The sequence below is a fragment of the Schistocerca serialis genome, chromosome 11 (genome assembly GCF_023864345.2).
Source record: "Schistocerca serialis cubense isolate TAMUIC-IGC-003099 chromosome 11, iqSchSeri2.2, whole genome shotgun sequence".
In the NCBI taxonomy this organism is placed as follows: domain Eukaryota; kingdom Metazoa; phylum Arthropoda; class Insecta; order Orthoptera; family Acrididae; genus Schistocerca; species Schistocerca serialis.
In genome coordinates this window covers 53,227,009-53,248,888 of record NC_064648.1, presented here as the reverse complement: position 1 = coordinate 53,248,888, position 21,880 = coordinate 53,227,009, and the positions used below count along the sequence as shown (strand labels likewise).

General features: G+C 39.9%; 1 protein-coding gene across 1 annotated transcript in view; it reads left to right on the top strand.

Annotated features, from left to right (window-relative positions):
- Positions 1-21,880, top strand: part of LOC126427301 (uncharacterized) — a 235,530-nt gene that overhangs the window by 39,190 nt on the left and 174,460 nt on the right. Inside the window, exon 4 of the mRNA XM_050089606.1 lies at positions 19,494-19,571. Within this exon, the coding sequence (XP_049945563.1) occupies positions 19,494-19,571 (78 nt within the window). The remainder of the gene's footprint in view (positions 1-19,493; positions 19,572-21,880) is intronic.

Sequence of the window (21,880 nt, the reverse complement as noted above, 5' to 3'; positions counted from 1 at the left end):
AGTATTTAATAATGATTTTCAGAATTTACTACCAAAACAATACTATTGCCAGTAATTTACTATTATTCAAGCTTCAATAAACATCAGAATACTCGAAATAAATTCGTTTAGGTAAGGACCCTACTCAGGTAAATGAAATTGGAAAATTATGGCTAAACACAAAGGTACATTTAACGCTTATATTCCACTGATTGAAGAAGGATGGTTCATAGTGTGATACACTTCTAAGTAAAGTACTTTGCCTGTTACTGATGTCGAAGGTGGCATGAGGCGGTGCTGCATAGTAATATTGCACAGGTACAGCTCTTGATGTACATAGCTCTCTATCTTCCTCTTGGTGGCGACGATAAAATTGCAAATATCTGAGCTATTAATTTATTGCCGTACTGCGCCAATCATGTAGAACACGTCCGAGCCCAAAACCCAATCTTGCAGAAAATTCGGGGCCTCTAGTGCTTGACCAATGTAATGCGTGTTCACCACTTGCAGGGCAGCTACCGACTGTGTGTGTCACTTGCGCGCCAATTCTCACTCGTGCGCCCCACCACCTTTCCCATTCCACCACAGAATGGAGTTCTGTTCTACCTATGATCCCTACACATTTTCATTTTACACTTCTGCTTACAAAAACCCTAAGTATGAACCATCTACAATTGCATGACAGCACATACATACAAAATTGACATAATTAATTACAGTTGTACTTGAAATATTACATAATTATTTACAAAATATGTTTTAATACATTTATTCCACCTACATCAAAGAGGTTATTTTTAATAGATAAACTACACTTAACAAAAGCTTACTCTCGTTATAGTATTTGCATAATTTTTCAAAATTATTAAGGAACAACAAATTTAAAATTACAGATTAATGGCAGGATTATATTTACAATAGCATTACAACCGCCACAGCGTATTTTGGTAATTTGCCAATAGTCGGTGCTAGTCACAAGCATGGTGAGTTGAGGTATGTTGTAGTTCGAAAATGGGAAAGTGAACAGGCATAAATGTCGAATATGGGATACAAAGCATCAAAAATAAGCATTGAATTTGAGCGTGATTCCCCAAAGGTAAATATTTTTTGTGCCTTGTCACGTCGAAAACTGTACAGGCCATTCTTCTTTGTCGAAAGCACTGTCACTGATTATTCCTACTTGGACATGTTTCAGCAGAATGGGGCTCCACCCCATTTCCATCTTGAAGTTTGTGGGTACCTGAACACGGAGCTGCTGCATTGGTGGATTGGCCGTGCTACAAAAGGGGACAGCTGTTTCGTGAAATGGTCTTCCTGATCACCAGACCTCACTCCGTGTGAGTTTTTTCTGTGGGGACACATTAAAGATCTGGTGTATGTACCGCCTCTACCACGTGACACAGCAGAGGTCTGGGAGAGAGTACGGGAAGCGACTGCCACAGTCGACGATGCCATGCTAGGATGGGTATGGCAAGGTATCAATTACCATACTGACATGTGCTGGGTCTCTCATGGTTTGCATATCAAATGTTTGTAAAAAAACAAAAACTTTCACAGTCTCTCTTCAAAGGGCAGTATGTATGACACCTGTACAATGTTTAGTTCTTTTGCAATAAATAATTATTGAAAGTGTTCCCGGACTTTATGTACACCCTGTATGTGACAACCAGGAACTGAAAGAAGGTTTCATTACTCCAGCTTTTAGTAAATCTGAGGTATTTTTGTCTACTGCAGCCTGCAAGTGATAGGATATGCAATAAGGTTTCCAGGCTATTGGCTTGGTATCATGTGTAGGAATCTTGTGGTACATTAAGAAGTTTGACAGAAGTTGTTTCTTTTCTTCAGATGAAGTTGCAAAGTCAGCTAGAATGGGGTACAGTTGACAGTGAGTATATCTAACAAACAAAACATTTATTAGTATGCCTGTATTGATGAGGAAGGTAGACATTCTGCTGTTCATTTTATCTTGCAAACTTACGTTTACCACCTGAGCAATTCCTATCTCTCTTACCGGACTGGCTTTGCAGAAGGGGAGCAAGGAGCAGTGGCAGAACTGCTCCCATTCACATTTCCCGTATTCATATTCCTTCAAGCACCTCGTTGACCTACTTGGTTAGCTTAGCAGTGCTGTAGAGATGGACAGTTTTCTCTCTCGTGTCTGATTTTTGTAAAACAAGCACATGCTGGTGCCAAACACTAAGGAGCCGTGTAACTTTTTCTCATTCGCAACGAGTGCAGTACACTTCGGCAACGAATACACATCCAGTGTGCTTTATCCTGGTGCATGATTAGACGAATTGTTGCACCTCCTTTGTGAGTTGTATAGCCTATCTTAGTGTACTCGGTGTACTTCACCTTGTCAGGTACCTGTGGGGTAAATCCTGCGAATGATTGAATCTGCACAGCAAGTTTCTGATTTCCTGAGTGGTATCTCTTTCCTTTCATTACTTTCTGTTAGTACATATGTACGACAAGAGATAACTCTTATTCGGGCAGAAAACCACTCGAAATCCTCTCCAGAATTTTGATATTTGATGGAAAGATTGTCCTTATAGCAGCTGATGGTATTTATCTCTGTACATATCCTCAAGGCATTCTGCAAGGATGTCAAATGCCTTGGTATTTCTCAGCCCTTCCTTGAATCTACATAAGCATGAGCCACTCCTTGCAACTTCGTGCTGGTACTCCTATGAACTTTTCGTCACTCGATGGGGACAGTTTCCCTGTTTCCATTACATTTTGTACTACTGTGTCAACGTTTAAACCTGGTTTAGAACCGCCTATGGGAACACAGAAGTAGGGAAGTTAGGCTAGCTCCGGGCACAGTGCTGTTTCGCAGCATCACATTTACTAATACCTCACTAAGGTGCCTTTGCAGATCATCATTTTTCACACGGAGTTGCTCCACCCGTGTTTGCAATATGTTGGATCCATCTCTAGTTGTCTCTGTGATGTGGGTGAAGGAATTGCTTTAAACTAGACACACAGACACACACACACACACACACACACACACACACACACACAAAATTTGATAACAGAACTCGGTAATGTCAGTGGCAGCATTGGTCCAGTGGCATTTCCCCCTACAAGTGAAGCTTGCACATTTAATATGTAGGAATTGGATAGATAAAAAAATCCAGTCACCAAGTGATGGCAGGAGAAAGGTTTTACTTATGCAAGCTTTTGAAGCCAGTGGCCCCTCCTTCCAGCGTAAAGATTGAAAGGGTAGGGAGAGGGGTGAAGGGAAGGGAACTTGAGACGTCTAGGGAAAGGGGTGGGGTTCTGAAAAGTCACCCAGAATGCAAGGTCAGGGGAGACTTAACAGATGGGATGATAAGGAAAGGCTCCAACCGTTGCTTGGTGAATGGATTTTTTAGCTATACAATTACAGTATATTGTCAGAAATTGATTATTTTCATTGTTACAATTAAATTGTTCATTGACAATAGATCGGGCAGCAATGCAGTGGCGATGCCCGGTGTCGAGGTGCCATTGGGACATCATAATCATGATGTGGCCTCGTGTGACCACGGTAGAGGAGGCAGACGAGGTTGAATTTCCTTGCCTAATGGCAGTGATGGCAGCGTGGCATCAGGCCTGGGTAGACTGTGGTGGGCAGCTTGGGCTGACTGTGCTAAGCACTTGTCTGTTGCACCACAGCATGGAGCCGTACTGTCCTGCACGATGGTTTCTTACATCTGTTCACGGCTTAGTAATTTGTATGGGGCACCTCAAAGCTGAAAGTGGGTCAAATTTGGCATCTCACTTCAGATGCCAGTTCTTACACCCACTTGGGGGTGTAGTCAGGATTGGATAGTGATGTGGACTTGTAATTAATATACGTACTCATGTTGGGAAAAGGAAACCGTATCAGTTTATTTTCTCATAGGGATTACATTGTGAGAATTGTCAGGAGGACAACAGAAGGTAGTTCCAGAACCATCTAGGAGCAGAAGGGAAAATGCCAAGGTAAAGAAACAGAGCCATTTAGTGTTTGCTATAGGTGGGGGTTTGGAACATAAGAGAGAGATGTTCTTCAGCCCTGATAGCAGTCAGTGTCTAAAGTCAAGTGATCCTGTGGCATGATTTGGTTGGTAGGTAGGTCTTGACAGTGATGATTTGTCCTAGTCCATCATGAACTGGCCCATTGTTGTATCAGCAGCAAGGCGACAGACTGAGTGGGAGCCCATTTGTAAAATGAAGTAATAGTAATTTCTTGCTTACGGAGACTGGAGTAGCACCTTGCAAACAAACTACTTTCCAATAACAGTTTTAGCCTCGGATGTGACAGCCTTTTACATGATTATTGTGTAAAAATGGGTGTTTGTGAGACTTTAACATGGTGCATCATTTAAACTATATATTTTCGAATTACAAAAGTATAAATATGAAAAACACTGAATGTGACACTTAAGTTTTGTGAATATGTAAATTAACCTGGCATCTGGTATCTTTTAACATAACGTAGATCCCAGCCTACTTAGGCGATACATGTTATTTGTCCATAAAAACATGTCCGATTTCTTCCTCGTGATCAGATAAAGATGTTCATTTAAAAATATTATTTAGCTAGTTAGTATATAAAGAACTCCCCTCTGTGTGTACTTCGTGGTGTAATATTTGCAGAAATGACAAAAGAATTGTCGTCTTAGGACATTGTCAAAGTGTGACAGATATATAACATCTTCTCCTGCTACGAAGGGGTTATTTACTTATTGGGGTTGTGGCTTGGCAGTGTTTTGGAAGGCAGAGAGGAAGAGGCACTGTCTGCAATATCAACACCCAGAAAAAGCTTAACAAGGCTGAAGAGCAATGTCACTCTCTTCTGTGGTGTTATGAGATTCAATTTGAAAATGTTGTTCTTGTCAATGTGATCTGTTTACTTAATGTATATAAATGTCACATAAGAGCAACAAAATACAGAAGAGTTGTTTAAAAGGCAGTTATGTTATTTTGTAGCTTGAAGACTAGAGGGCTGTCTCACAGCCCTCAATCCTGTGCAAATGGAAACAAAGATAGCCACTCAGACTGGCAACACGAATGTGCATTTCGTGGAACTGTTTCAGCGTCACGATCGGCCTCGTCTTAATACAGCCGTCAGGCATAACAACATGAGACTTGGGGGTGCACTGATGACAGAAGGCATGAGTCACATTTCAGTGGTGTCGGTGGAGTCTATCAGTAGGACGGGTTTCACTAGACATGGCCTGCACCTCAACAGGTATGGGAAGGGGAGGTTGGCAAAACTTATAGGTGACAGCATAGGTGGGGGTGGTGGGATCACTCATGGGAAAATTCCGGTAGTTGTGGGTGTTAGAGCTGTACCTTTTTTAGATTGAAGTCAGCTGATAGGTATTCCTGCTTAAGGGAAGTCTCTCTAACAAAGAAACCACTTTCTACAAAGCTTGGGTATCCGATTAATGAGGGAATTAGTATATTTCATCAAAATATACAAGGTATTAGAGATAAAGTTAGTGAACTGCTTATAGATATTGACTCTGAAATTATTGGCATATCTGAACACTTCTTAAATAAGGAGATAATTCAGAGGCTTGCTTTACCAGGATACAGGTTGGCTGGCAGCTTTTCTAGGAGCTCTTTGCGGTGTGGGGGAGTAGCCATGTATGTGAAAAACGGTATCCCATTTGAGTCAATTGATGTTTCAAAGTACTGCACTGAAAAGGTGTTTGAATGTTGTGCAGGTGTGGTTAAATTTAGTGGAGCTAAACTTCTTACTGTTGTTATTTATAGATCCCCAGACTCCGATTTCACAACATTTTTGCTAAAGCTAGAGGATGTTCTTGGTTCACTTTATAGGAAATACAAAAAGTTAGTTATATGTGGTGACTTCAATATTAATTGTATAAGTGATTGTGCAAGGAAAAGGATGCTGGTAGACCTCCTTAATTCATATAATCTTATGCAAACCGTATTCTTTCCAACGAGAGTGCAAGGGAACAGTAGAACAACCATAGACAATATTTTTGTTCATTCGTCATTATTAGAAGGGCATTCTGTTAGCAAAAAGGTGAATGGCCTTTCAGATCATGATGCACAAATTTTAAGTCTAAAAGATTTTTGTGCTGCAACACATGTTAAATATAGTTACCAACTTTTAGGAAAGCTGATCCAGTTGCTGTACAGACTTTTGTAAACCTTATCAAGGAACAAGAGTGGCAAGATGTTTATAGTGCTGATACAGTAGACGATAAATATAATGCTTTCCTCAAGACTTTTCTCGTGCTCTTTGAAAGTTGCTTTCCGTTAGAACGTTCAAAACAGGGTACTAGCACAAACAGGCAGCCTGGGTGGCTGACTAGAGGGATAAGAATATCTTGTAGAACAAAGTGGCAATTATATCAAAACGTTAGAAACAGTCTAAATCTAAATGCAGCAGCCCATTACAAACAGTATTGTAAGGTGCTTAAAAAAGTTATTAGGAAGGCAACAAGTATGTGGTATGCAGATAGAATAGCTAAGTCTCAGGATAAAATTAAAACCATATGGTCAGTCGTAAAGGAAGTGGCTGGTCTGCAGAGACAGGTCGAGAATATAGAATCAGTGCGTAGTGGGGATGTCCGTGTTACTGATAAGTCGCATATATGTACAGTACTTAATAATCACTTTCTGAATATAGCAGGTGAACTAAATAGAAACCTAGTCCCAACAGGGAATCATATAGCGCTCTTAGAAAAAAGTGTTCTGAGACTGTTACTTGAAATGCTCCTCCATGATACTGACAAGAGGGAGATTGAGTTAATAACTAAATCACTAAAGACCAAGAACTCTCATGGATATGAGGGGGTATCTAGCAGAATACTGAAGTATTGTTCCACGTATGTTAGCTCAGTACTTACCCATATCTGTAACTTTTCCTTTAGGAGCGGTCGGTTTCCTGACCGATTAAAGTACTCGGTAGTGAAGCCACTTTATAAAAAGGGAGACAGGGATAATGTTGACAATTATAGACCTATTTCTATGCCATCGGTGTTTGCTAAAGTTATCGAGAGGGTTGTATATACAAGGTTACTGCAGCTTTTAAATTCACATAATTTGCTGTCAAATGTACAGTTTGGTTTTAGAAATGGCTTAACAACTGAAAATGCTATAGTCTCTTTTCTCTGTGAGGTTTTGGACGGATTAAATAAAAGGTTGCGAACGTTAGGTGTTTTCTTTGATTTAACGAAGGCTTTTGACTGTGTTGACGACAAAATATTACTGCAGAAGTTGGAACATTATGGAGTAAGGGGAGTAGCTTACAATTGGTTCCCTCCTACTTTAAGAACAGATAGCAGAAGGTAATCCTCCGCAATATTGAGAGTGGTAATGATGTTCAGTCCCAATGGGGCACTGTTAAATGGGGCGTTCCCCAAGGGTCGGTGCTGGGGCCACTGCTGTTCCTTATTTATGTAAATGATATGCCTTCTAGTATTACAGGTGATTCAAAAATATTTCTGTTTGCTGATGACACCACCTTGGTAGCGAAGGATCTTGTGTGTAATATTGAAACATTATCAAATAATGTAGTTCATGATATAAGTTCGTGGCTTGTGGAAAATAATTTGATGCTAAATCACAGTAAGACTCAGTTTTTACAGTTTCTAACCCACAATTCAACAAGAACTGACATTTTAATCAGACAGAATGGGCATGTTATAAGCGAGACGGAACAGTTCAAGTTCCTAGGTGTACGGATAGATAGTAAGCTGTTGTGGAAAGTCCATGTTCAGGATCTTGTTCAGAAACTAAATGCCGCTTTATTTACCATTAGAACAGTATCTGAAATAAGTGACATTTCAACAAGAAAAGTAGTGTACTTCGCATATTTTCATACGCTTATGTCATATGGTATTATTTTTTGGGGTAATTCTTCTGATTCAAAAAGGGTATTTTTGGCTCAAAAACGGGCTGTTCGATCTATGTATGGTGTAAGTTCGAAAACCTCTTGTCGACCCCTGTTCAATAGTCTGGGAATTTTGACATTGCCCTCACAGTATGTATTTTCTTTAATGTCGTTTGTTGTTAGCAATATTAGCTTATTCCCAAGAGTTAGCAGCTTTCACTCAGTTAATACTAGGCAGAAATCAAATCTGCATGTGGAATGCACTTCCTTGACTCTTGTGCAGAAAGGAGTGCAGTATTCTGCTGCATCCATTTTCAATAAGCTACCACAAGAACTCAAAAATCTTAGCAGTAGCCCAAACTCTTTTAAGTCTAAACTGAAGAGTTTCCTCATGGCTCACTCCTTCTATTCTGTCGAGGAGCTCCTGGAAGAGATAAAAAATTAAGCAAATTCCAGTGTTACATTCTTGATTTTCTTTATTTAAACTAACGACTTGTCGCCTGAATATGTTTCTTATATTTCATTTTATCTGTTTCTACACTCGTGTTATAGTTTCATGTATTGACTCTTTCCATGACCATGGAGACTTCTCCTAAATGTGGTCCCACGGAACAATAAATAAATAAATAATATAAATGGCAAGACGTGGTGGCAGTGCATAGCATGTCCTTAACATGGAGAAACTACAAGAAGGAAACTGACTTGAGGTAAATGTTTATGAGTAGCATCAGGGTGACAGATCATTGAAATGTAATGTGTCTTCTCAGCTCAGTACAGCAATCCCTCTCTTTTTCACTGTTAAATTTCACTACCAACAGTTCGTGCTTTGACCACAAGTTTCATTCACAAAGTAGTAAAAATAATATGGAATAACTATTAAAATAAATGTGAGGGTTACCCAAAAAGTGAGGCACTACATTTTTTTTCCTTCAGTAATTATTTATTGAACACAATGATAAATACACAAAAGAAAGAATGTTGTTTATTCTACATTCCCTATACTTCCACACAATTGCTGCCCTGTTCTATGTCCTTCCTCCATCGAGACACAAGGGTGTGTGTACCCTGTCAGTGCCACTCCTTGTTCTGGTATTGAAGCCATTTCTCCACTGTAAGAATCACATCTTTGTCATCCTCAAAATGTCATCTACAAATGTGATGCTTTAATGAGACAAGCAAATGGAAGTTGGAGGTGCGCTAGATCAGGGCTGTAGGATGGATGAGATAATACTGTCCAACCCTGTTTAATGATGGTTCTGAAGACCTCAAACTTGTGTGAGGCCGAGCGTTATCATATAGAATCAGTCAATCACCTGGGTTATTATGGTGACAAAATCATTGGAAGCCCTTTTTGGGTTTGGTTAATGTGTTCACATCTGCTTCAGAAATATTGGTACTGTGTCTTGGCATCACATCAAAGGGTGAGAAGATTTAGTTTCCTCATGAGATAGTGCGTAACCCATTGTGCACAAACTTTTGAGTAATTAAGACTATGAATGATTGCATCCACAATTTCCTTCCTGAGTGACAGCTTCATTGCCAAGTGCCAAGTTGTTCTGCATTGGTCTTTGTGAATGAGTACATCAGCAAGCTGCGCCTGGTCAAGTTTGAAAGCCACGGATGGCCTTCCTGAATGAAGCAAATCTTGGAGCTCTGCCGAACCAGTGTCTCGTAATGGTCTCACTCTCTTTGCCCAGTGACTAACAGAACTTCTGTCTATGGCACATGCTCCATAAACTGGATGCAAACAATTGGGAATATTCTTGAAGGTTCTGTTCTTTGCTGTGAGAAGTGCAATGACAACACGCTGCTTGTAGCTTACATCATATAGAGACACCATTTTGAAACATTGCTATGGGTATGCTACCTGTCAGAATAAATGGGAAATTTGTGTGTGCAATTTGGAAGCTTCAAACAATGTGTGTCTTAACTGTCACATTCATACAATTTTTGCTGATTGAGAAAAAATGTGGTACATTATTTTCCGGGCAATCTTCATACTTTCAGTGATCTATTTTACCACCAGAAATGTGTTAGCATGACACCCTCTGTTCGCTGCTGTGTACGGTGGCAAGAACCTGACCAATTGGGTGCAAATTTGATTTACGTGCTAGTGAAGCTAAAGTGCTATGTGCTATATTTCATGTTGTGTTTGTGTCCTGTGAAAAAATCCAATTTAATTGATGCTCCACGTTACAGATCTCACCAAACTGTCTCATTGTTGGTACAGTTTTTTATGCAAAAATATTGAGAACTCTGATGTTGCTGGATGAAACAGTACCTATATTCCAAGTTACAATTGAAGACTGCTTCATTATTATGAGAAATACAAATTTTTGATGCTAAAACCAGCCAGCTTTTGTTAAATATGAATGGAACGAATGCTTCAGGGGGAGGTGAAGAAAACCGAGAAAAGCACTATGTTGCACCTTCATATTAGGCTAACAACTCTTATGGTGACAGATCTGTATATTTAGTCTTATTGACAGTCCTGGGCTCTTATTTCTAGTGTGATGGTGATGAATTATGTTCGTGCTGACACAGCAAATAGTTTATGTGTGCATAGGATGGCAGGTCTCAGTTGTGAAATATTCTGAAGGGGTACCAATACCTTTATAATTTGATGGGAAGCAAGTTCCCATGCAAGCAGGATATGTGGACATTGTCAGATGTCTGGTGTTGTGCTGAAGACATTTGGTCCTCACAAGGGGAAGGTCTCGGAATGGCCAACCAATTTGAGTCATATTTGGCAGGGTGCTTATATAAACCTAAAACAGAGGACTGAGATATTTAGGCTCAAGAAGCTGCCCCATCCTTATATTTGAGGAAACCACTCATAAAGGTCATGGCATGCGATTGATTCAAATTTGACGAAATCAATAGGTAATTGAAAATTCGGTGATTTCATCATGTGGGCGGGGGGGAAGGGGGGGGGGGGGGTTATGCTGCATATGCCCATTTTCGTAGAATCGAAGAAAGAAACTGAGTATGCCTATGGTAAACACTTTTTCAAAAGAACTGCCACTGATGTAGCGATCAAGGCATGTGGCCGAGGAGAAGAGAACATATGTTTGATTTCCAAATGCATTCTGCAGTTTTTTCATTAGTATTTTTGCTGTATTGAATCTAGTAGGAATAGGAAAGTCAGAAGGTAATCAGTGAAAAATAATAACAAGGTAGGGAAATAAATTTCTTTAATGACTTGCATTAGAAAGAATTATAACTTTAATCCTGGTTGCCCTACAAAGGCTCTTTCGCTCACTGTTACATGCCTTCACTTCCCTTTAAACATCTACATGGGTGGTACCTGACATATAAACATTTGAAGCAAATGTGCTTGTGGCACCAAGAACGTGTAATGAAAGCAGCTTTCGCACATCTACATCATTCATTCTGAAGATTTGGCAGAAAACTGACTTGGCTTACATTTAAAAATATTTCATTTTGGGAATTACACGGAAGTGCCAAAGAAACTGGTATAGGCATGTGTATTAAAATACAGAGAGATGTAAACAGACAGAATATGGCACTGCGGTCAGCAATGCCTGTATAAGATAACAAGTGTCTGCCGCAGTTGTTAGCTCGGTTACTGCTGCTGCAATGGCAGATTATCAAGATTTAAATGAGTTGGAACATGTTGCTATAGTCGGTGGATGAGCGATGGGACACAGTATCTGCAAGAACATGACCAATGACGACTGAAGAGAATTGTTCAATGTGACAAAAGTGCAACCTTTCCTCAGATTGCCGTACATTTCAGTACTGGGCTATCAACAAGTATCAGCATGCAAATCATTCAACGATACATCATCGATATGGCCTTTTGGAGCTGAGGCCCACTCGTGTACCCTTGATGACTGCATGACACAAAGCTTTATGCCTCGTGTGGATCTGTCAACACCGACATTGGACTGTTGATGACTGGAAACATGTTGCCTGGTCAGATGAGTCTCATTTTAAATTGTATCAAGTGTATAGGTGTGTATGGGTATGGAACTGGCCTCATGAGTCCATGGACACTGCTTGTCAGCAGGGGACTTGTTCAAGCTGGTGGGGGCTCTGTAATGGTGTGGGATGTGTGCAGTTGGACTGATACAGGACCCATGATATGTCTATATACGACTCTGATAGGTGACACTTATGCAACCAATCTTTCTAGATTACCTGTATCCACTCACGGCCATTGTGCATTCTGAAGGACTTGGGCTATTCCAGCAGGACAATGTGAAACCCCACACGTCCGGAATTGCTACATAGTGGCTCTAGAAACACTCTTCTGAGTTTAAACACTTCACTGGTCACCAAACTCACCAGACATGAACATTATTGAGCGTATCTGGGATGCCTCGCAATGTGCTGTTCAGATGATGTCTCCACACCCTTGTGTTCTTACTGATTTATGGACAGCCCTGCAGGATTCATGGTGTCAGTTCCCTCTAGCACTATTTCAGACATCACTCGAGTCCATGCCATGTCATGTTGCAGCACTTCTGCGTGCTTGTGGGCCCCTACACAATATTAGGCAGGTGTACCAGTTTCTTTGGATCTCCAGTGTAATTCTAATGCACACCACGCTTGCAACATCACCTAAAAAATTGGTGCTGAAAATTGATCATGAATTATGCTATGAATTGTTATGGAATGTGCATAGTTGTGCAATTCCTGCTGGATTTCCAGATGCACATTGCAGTTTTGAAACCTCCAAATGAAGTTCTATACCATGGCTCATTGTAAACTAGCATAGCATATTCAGCTGTCTGTGGTCGCTCATGACATTTGTTTTCATATGAGGCTTCAAATTTTAATTTTTCACCAATCTAAGTTGTTTGAGCAATTTATGTACCTCCTTGTTAATATTTCTTAATAACTGCCATATTAACCCTCCTATTGCTACTAATTTCAATAAGGAAAAGAAAGATGACAAAAAATCCAGCAGAATGCATTTGAGCATTGAACACAGGCTCTCTGCTCCCCAGCCAGATGCCTTGATTGTTGCATCAGCAGTTCTTTCGTTGAATAGCATTTACTTTATGGGTACATAAGTGGCAGTTGTAATAGTTTCTTTTGCAAATCCCTAGGAAAAAGTTTGCTTCTGAACACCACCTATGATGATTAAAAGTGTTCCATTTCCAATTGTATATCGATCTGGTCAGTTTTGAATCAAATTCACATCATGAACTGTAGGGATGGTGTTCTCAAAACTGATCTTCATTTTATGTTGTATAGAAGCAGGCTGCCAAATATAAGCTGAATTGGTTAACTGCATTTGTGGCGTTCTCCTTGCCCATGTTGAAAATTTACACTTTAGGCTGCTATTTTTGCATTGTTGTGAAGTACTGATCAATTGGTAGTAAAAGGTTTCAAAGAAACCATTGAAGCTATAATAGTGCTTCAATTTGAAAAACTTTTGACAGTGTATGGTTTCTTTAATTGATTACATTTAATGGGTTTCATATAAATGATTTCCTTTTTCTTCTGTGATGCCATATGTAATGTAGTTAAGAGGTATATTTTCGTTTTCATAGTGCTGGAACAGTGATATAAGCCATTTGACACTTCAAAAATAAGCTATTGGAAAGTAATACCCAACTCCTCAAAAATACCGTCAAAATTGGCAGAAAGTAATACCAGAATTGACAGAAAACAGCAACAAATAGGCAAAAATAACTCTGATATTGACCATAAAATAAAATGGATTTTTCCTATCTCTGCTTACTGTTTGTTAGACAGACAGACAGACAGACAGACAGACATTATTTCCACAACATAATACTTATTTCTTTGAGATTGTGTTCTTAGCAGTTGTATACCATTATTTACACCTGATTCTCTTATCTTGAATGTGCTGCCATACAGTGTACGTTCAAGTACAGGGTGTACATAAAATCGAGGAACACTTTCAATTATTTATTGCACAAGAACTAAACATTGTACAGATGCCATACATACTGCATTTCGAAGAGAAACTTTTGAAAGTTTATTTTTTTCTACAAACATTTGATAAGCGAACCATGGGTGATCAGGTAGATGACAATACGGTAATCGAATTCTCGCCTTGCCTTACCCATCCCAGCATGGCATCGTCGGCTGTGGCAGTCACTTCCCGTATTCGCTCCCGGAGCTCTGCTACATCATATGGTAGAGGTAGTACATATACAAAATAGTCACACAGAGTGAGATCTGGTGATCGGGAGGGCCATTTCATGAAACAGATTTCCCCTTCTGAATCATGGACGAGCCATCGATGTGACAGCTCTGTGTTCAGGCACTCACGAACTTCACGATGAAAATGGGGTGGAGCCCCATCCTGCTGAAAGATGAGCAGAGAGTCCAATTTCATTTGAGGCATCAGCCATTGCTGCAACATGTGCAAGTAGGAATTTCCAGTGACAGTGCTGTTGGCGAAGAAGAATGGCCCATACAATTTTTGATGTGACAAGACACAAAAAACATTTACCTTTGCAGTACAGATTCAGATTCTTTGTTCACCATTGACCACCTGAGGTGGAATAGGCAATTAAAATGGATATCATATAACATTTTCCTTGAATAGTACCTTAAAGCTAAATGAGCTTTGCAAATAGTGCCCATAGATGATAACATACACCATAACATAAGATAAATACATTCAGTGACATCACATAATGAAATCCTTAAAAATTAATGTCGATTGATTTTATATTCATAAATTCTGTTATATTGTAAAAAGGATTGATTAGTAACCAATTTAGTAGCTTGCTCTTGAAGCTACTTATGTGATCCGACCAAGAAGAAAATGGAAGTTTATTAAATATTTTTAGACTATTAATTCGATGGCCTGTGCCTAGGTATGTCTAATTTTGTTTTGCCTCTGGTATTATGGTGGTGCATGTTTTCCCTCATTTCAAAATCTCCTATATTGTTTTTTGCATACAATGCTGAGGCGTATATATAAAGATTAATAACGGTTAATATTCTCAGCTGAATGAACAGTGGTCGGCAGTGCTCTGATCTACCAGAATTGCTCATTGGCCTTATCACTTTCTTCTGAACTTTTAGAACTTCAGTGATGTGAAGTGAGAGTCCCCATATCAGCAGTCCATACTCTATCTGTGACTGAAAGAGTCCAAAATAAATAACTCTTAAATATTCTTTTGTCACCAGGCTCCTCAGTTTTCACATTAAATACGTAACTCGAGACAATTTTGCGCAGGTATGGTTGATGTGTGTTTCCCACATTAACTTTGTCTACATGAATTCCTAGAATTTTAACTGCTTTCACCTATACCTCTTTTGACAATCCTAGTATAATCTGTTGGTTTTTATAAGGATTGCAAAGCAGTGTATTTGGTGAGAACCAATTTAGTGCTGCTTCCATGCTATCTTGCATCATATCTTGCAGAACTAATATGTTCTCGTGCTGAGCAAACAAAGTTGTGGCATCAGCATAACCAAATAACAGTAGTGGGTATACAATGAGGTAAATCATTGACTGCAATTATAAAAAAGGGCCTAAGGACAGATCCTTGTAAGACTCCTGTCTTAACTTCTAGCAATTGTGAGTCTCTGTTTCTGACATAGGCAAACTGCTTCCAATTTTTAGGTATGATTCAATTGCTGCCAATGCAGAATCTTGTATGCCATAGAATTTGAGTTTAGCAATTAAGATATCATGAGAAATGCAGTCTAATGCCTTACTTAAATCACATAAAAGAAGTGAGGCTTTATTTTTATTCTCGAGGGCTGTTATTACTTCCTTCACAATTGAAAGAACAGCAGTGGTGGTGTTTTTTCCCTTGCAGAAGCCAAATTGACTATTAGAGAGTAAGTTATGCAACTCAAAGTAGTGGTTCAGTTGGTTATAAATAAGAGATTCAAGTATTTTCGAGAAAATGGGAACTATTGAAACTGGTCGGTAATTTTTGAGATCATGTTTGTCCCCTTTTTTATACACTGGGATAACTTTTGATATATTTGGAGTTGTAGGATAGACTCCAGACTTTTGACACCTATTAAACAGAAAGGCCAATGGTTCACTAATTATATGCACTGTTTTTTTAATTATGTAACTGGACAACCAAGAGTAGGCCATGCTCTTGGAGTTTGAGAACTTTGTAATCTCAGTGGGTGCGATTGTCCTCCATTTAAAGGTATTGTTTGCAGGTTGTTGTTGGTTAAGTAGATCACTTGCATTAGTGGTTGTTGTTTCAATTTTGTTCCTAATATAACTTACAGAGTCCATGAAAAAATGATTAACTTTATCTGGGTCAAGAGCCATGCGATGTTCATCATTCCTGCAATGCTCTTGTGCAACAGCATTCCATGCAGCTTTGCACTTATTAGGAGCCCCTTCAATGTATCTTTCGTATGCTGTTCTTTTTGCCATTCTAAGCTTAGTTCTGTAGGTTCTCTTACATTCAAGATATGCTTTGTACAATTCATCTTTCTCCTCCATCCCATCTTTAAGAGAATATTTATACATGTGGTACAACGATAACATATTTTCCCTCGTATTGGTAAGTTTATCTGTGTACCACGTAATGTTTTTCTTCATAGGTTGGCTTTTAAGATTGATTTTTATAAGAGGATAACAAGAATACCACAAATCTAAATAATTTTTAATGAAGTTCTTAAAAGCAGTTTCAGTTTTATTTATTCCCACTTGACAGTTTAATATCTCTGAGTTTCTGAATGAACTGGTTTACTACTACTTCCTTCTGCCCTCTAACCCACATTACCTTTTCCTTGGCATTGGCACCTGTGTTTGGGGAATACGCTCAAATTCAGTGCATTTGTGTGGATGCTTCATACCGTAGATTCGACAATTGTGCCTGTTCAATTTCACAGTACTGTGAAAAGTGACTTGGTCGCTAAAAATGAAGTGTTCAACAATGCCATACCCGTCCTCATTCAGTTATTACAACTGTGAACAAATCTCAGAATACTTGTCTTTATCGTTGCCATTGAGCTTCTGCACTAGCTCCAATTTTAATGATTTCATAGACAGCTTCTGTAGCAGGACTTTCCACACTGTCATTGGAGTCATTTCCAGTTCACAGGATGCACGATGCGCTGATTTCTTTGGACTCCTTATGAATGTCTCTCATAAGTGCTCCACATTCACTGCACTCACACTAGGATGTCCGCTTCTCTTCGCCAGGCACAAGCTACCTGTCATAACGAAATTGTTGTGGCAGTGGTACATGGCCTTTCTTGTTGTTGGCTTCTTACCGTACTTGGTTCTAAGCATAGGAGGAAAAAAAGAAACTTTCAGTGTTTCCCTTCGAAATGACATATGTGTGATATCTGCACAGTGTTTGGTTTCTGTGCAATAAATTATTGAAACTGTTCCTAGACTTTATGTACATCCTGTATTTTGAAATCTCCTGTGTTGGCAAACATATAAGTGTTATATCAAATATTGATAGAAACTGCTTACCAACCATGAAGGAAGACATTCACACAGACGAGGAAAACCTAGTCAAGGAAAACATAATTTTTTTTTGAAACTGGAGTAATATTAATCTGCCAAAAGAGAAGAAAGTAACAATATTATGAAAAGGAAAGTTACCACTCCCTATAAAGCAGAGATGCTAAGTCATAGATAGGCACAACTAAAAGCCTGTCACAAACAAGAAGGTTTTGGCCAGTAAGGCCTTACTGGCCGGAAGCTTCTTATTTGTGACAGTCTTTCTATTGTGCCTATCTATGACTCGGCATCTCCACCATACGGTGAGTGGTGACTTTCATTTCCATAATATTGTTATATTCCGTCCTGGATTTTCCATTATTTGAAAAGAGAAGACAGGTTGGATGAAACAATGCATACTGAGATTAAATAGAAAAAGTTCTCAAGAGTTCCAGGAGCAAGGAGGAGGTGAACAACACAGTAAGAGCACTTGTTTTTCCTTTCATTCTTTCCATTTCATTTCAGTTACTATTCCTACTTCTGTACTTTCTTCATTGGAAAGAACGTGAAAAATGGCGCTGTTATACTTCACTGTGTATGCCTGTATCTACAGCTGCTTGGTAAATAAAATTTATATCTAATGTTATTTGACTGCAATTCTGTATGGGGTGTAATTTTTGCTAGCAGAAAAGTATTTAATTCCGGTGATACACTATGGCCGACCACTACTTATATTTAGGAGGTGAAATTGCCAGTGCTGCTGATTGTCACACACAAAATGAGGGGGAATGAGGAATGGAGATATCTCATAACTTTGTTAATTCCCCAGGGAGGAAAGATTGATAGCTTGGGGATGATTGGAAGAGGTCCCTCAGACATCAGGAAACTAATGAATTCGAATATTTTTTTTTATTTATTTTTTTTATTTTTATTTTTTTCCTGCCCCATACACTTACAAGTGTCCATCAGCAGTACTTGAAATTCCACTTTCTAAAGGCAAGTACTGCCCACCCCATCTGTCTCTTTGTAATTTTATACACAGTTCAGTCACATTAATGTGAGCGGTGTCTATGTTTTATATCAACATGCAGTAACAGCTCACAGACGGCAGATGCCAGCATTAGCATTGGAGTATATATAAAGTGGGTCGAGGGGTGATGCGGAAAACAGTGCAGATGTTGTCGTAATGCTGAAACAGAGCGATTTATCGGACATGATTGGTTTTCAGGCCAAGTGTGGAAGCATTTCCAAAAAGGCTAAGATTGTAAACTGTTTACATGCCACCGTGGTGAAAGTATACTGTGCATGGCGAATTAGTGCTATCCAAAACCGGCATGCAGGCAACTGTGGTGCAAAGATACGTGTGGGTGAATGAATATGCAACTGTTGAGCAACTGAACGGCCAGATGAACCAAGAGGCTACCAACCGTGTCTCCTCATGGACCGTTCAACAAATGTTGATGCATATGGGCCTCTGCAGCAATGGTTCGGTTCATACACGTATTCTGGCTGCTGCCCATCATCGAGAAAGGCAGGAATTTGCATGCCACTGAGTGGCAAACGATGGCCTTTTCAAATGAATCGTGTTTTACGCTCCATCATACGGACGGCTTTTGGCATGTATGGCACTGCAACAATTGTTGAAGGGTTCAGGCCGGTGGAGGGGGTTTATAGTGTTGTGAATATTTTTGTGGTCTTCCCTGGGTGATTTCATCATTCTGGAAAGCACAGTGGTTCAACACAAGTAAGCATCAATCCTTGGGGACCACATCCACTCATACGTGCAATCTATTTTCCCTTGGCAAGATAGTGTCTACTAGCAGAACAATGTAGTATGTCACACACTTCGTAGTGTAAGTGTGTGGTACCATGAGCACCAGAGCGAGTTCACTGTGCTCATGCTCCCCTGCCTCCCCCCACCCCCTCCCTGCCCCCTCCTCTACCCTAAGGCTGAATTCAAAACCCGGTTGAGAATATGCGGTGACTACTTTGATACTGTTTGTGCCACGAATCTTTGGCCCTCGGCTGTGAAACATAGCACACTTGGCCATGATGGTGGAACTGGAGTGGGTCCACATCCCTGTTGGTACCTTCTGGAACCTCACGGACACACTCCATGCATGTCCTCACTGTGAAAGATGGCTATTTGGGCTTTTGACAGGTGCTTACAAGTAGTTTTGGACCAAGCAACTTCCTCAAGTTAATTTTACTGTAGATAGAATACTTGGGCAAATTCCTGTGGTTTTGTTCACAACAATTTTCTTTCTTGTTTTGTTCTAGTGGCAGATTGAAGGATTTGTTGAGAAGTACAAGAAAATGAAAGACAGGGCAGCCCTTTTGAAAGGCAGTTTACATAAGGTAAGGTGGCATAAACCATCTTTTTAACACGTTCACTGCCATCGGCGCACCAGCGCGTCCGGCCGATACTAGTGCATATGCCGTCGACGCGCCTGCGCGGCGAGACACTCAGCTGTTTCTCAGCGCCACAGTTTAGTCGGGCACAGCCATTCGGTGTGGTTCATTGCGCAGGCACTCTAAGAACGTATTGTTTTCAATTTTTGCGGGTGCGGTTCGTGTGTTTTCCCTACAGTTTTTCTCTGTTGTGGGACTGAAAATGGAAGACAATCGTGACACGGCGGGCCCTTCAGAACCTAAGAAACGTAAAACACAGGACACAAGAAACGTACAAAAACTAACGGATGCGGAATTATTACGAATATTAGAAGAAAGCGATTCGGAAACGGAACTGGCCAGTGAGGAGGACGGCGTGGAATCCAGTGAAGAGTCTGACGGAGCCGAGTTTGTTTTAGATGAGACTGTAGAAATGGCTGTGAATCCTAGCGACAGGGAAATGGCAGAAGGAGTGGTAACAAGAGATAACGCAGCTGATACAACTGTTGCGTGGGAAAGAGAGCCAGTTGGAATGATAAATTGCCCATTTATAAAAAATGAGGGACTGCTGATTCAACCGACGGAAAACACTCCCTTAGATTATTTTCGTCTTTTGCTGACGGACGAATTTCTATTGACAGTTGTAGACGAAACAAATCGAAACGCGATTGAATTATTCCTTTCTGCGGGAACCAAAGGACAATCACGAATAAACTGTTGGAAAGATGTGACTGTTGGCGAATTGTTAGTGTTCTTGGGAGTTTTCCTGCACATGGGAAATGTAAAGATGAGGAATTTGCAGGACTATTGGAAAAAGGACGCTTTATTCAACGTGAAAGGAATTGCCGATAGTATTTCACGAAATCGTTTTCTGCTAATACTACGTGCATTACACTTTTCTGAAAATCCAAAACAGGGCAAACCAACACCATCCGACAGGTTGTATAAAATACGTCCCGTTATCAATTTTTTCAATGAGAGGATGTGCCAAGTTTACTACCCTGGACGGGAACTGTCTCTGGACGAATCAATGATCCTTTGGCGTGGACGATTACTTTTCCGCCAATACATCAAAAACAAAAAGCACAAATATGGCATAAAGCTATATATTTTGACAACTCCCACTGGAATGGTCCTAAAATTCGCGGTATACACTGGCATGCTGGACGATTTAGGAGGAAGAGGCCATGCGCAAAAAATTGTTCTTCATTTACTAGATGAAAAGTTGAATGCCGGTCACCATGTGTACATGGACAATTACTATAACAGCTTCGCATTGGCAAAGCTGCTCCTGGATAAGAAGACCCACTGCACGGGAACTCTGAGGGCGAATAGGAAGGATACACCCAAGGAAATACAGGAAGCAAAACTACGAAAAGGTGAAGCCGTTGCCAGATTTGCGGAAGGAGTTATGATAGGTAAGTGGCGTGATAAGAGGGAGGTTTGCTACATTTCTAATGCATTTACAAATGAAATGGTTGAGGTTGAAACCAAAAGAAAGGAGAAGAAATCTAAGCCCTTGGCCATTGTAAACTACAATAAATTTATGGCGGGAGTTGATCGGCACGATCAGATGTTATCATATTACCTCTCGGAACGCAAAACCATACGCTGGTACAAGAAACTTTTTATCCACGTTGTGGAAATGATACTGACAAACGCACATGCCCTACACAATAAATATTGTGGCACAAAAATGCCCCTCCAAGAATTTAGACTCAGTATTATAAGAGCACTATTGCCACGAAAGCAGGTAGAACGGCCAGTCCGAAATCCCCAACATGTTGTGGTAAAACGAGAATCAAATGGAAAATCAAAAACACCGCGAAAAAAGTGCAGATCATGCGCCAGCCGTGGACAACGAACAGACACGATTTACGAGTGCCTAGATTGCCCAAATAAAGCAGGATATTGTTTGAATTGTTGTGTTATTCACCACCTCTAAAGGCAGATAGCACTTTCGTTGCTCATTTATTTTTCGACAGTTATGTGTCGGTACTATTCGTAAACTTTGTATTTATTTTATTTGTTTGAGAGTGTAATGGATAAAGCTCTAGATTGTATTTTTCTTAGATTTGACATACATTTTATTTCAGAAGTTTCTTCGAGATCTTGTGTTTGTATTTGAATGTTTCTACTATATTTTTTGTCCAATAAATATGTCGTTTGTCAGTAGGATGTTTCGTTTCATTTATGAATATAAAATGAAATTGTAGTAACCTAAACTGTCACACTAACCAGGAACAATACACTAGACGCATTGGCGCGTCCACGGC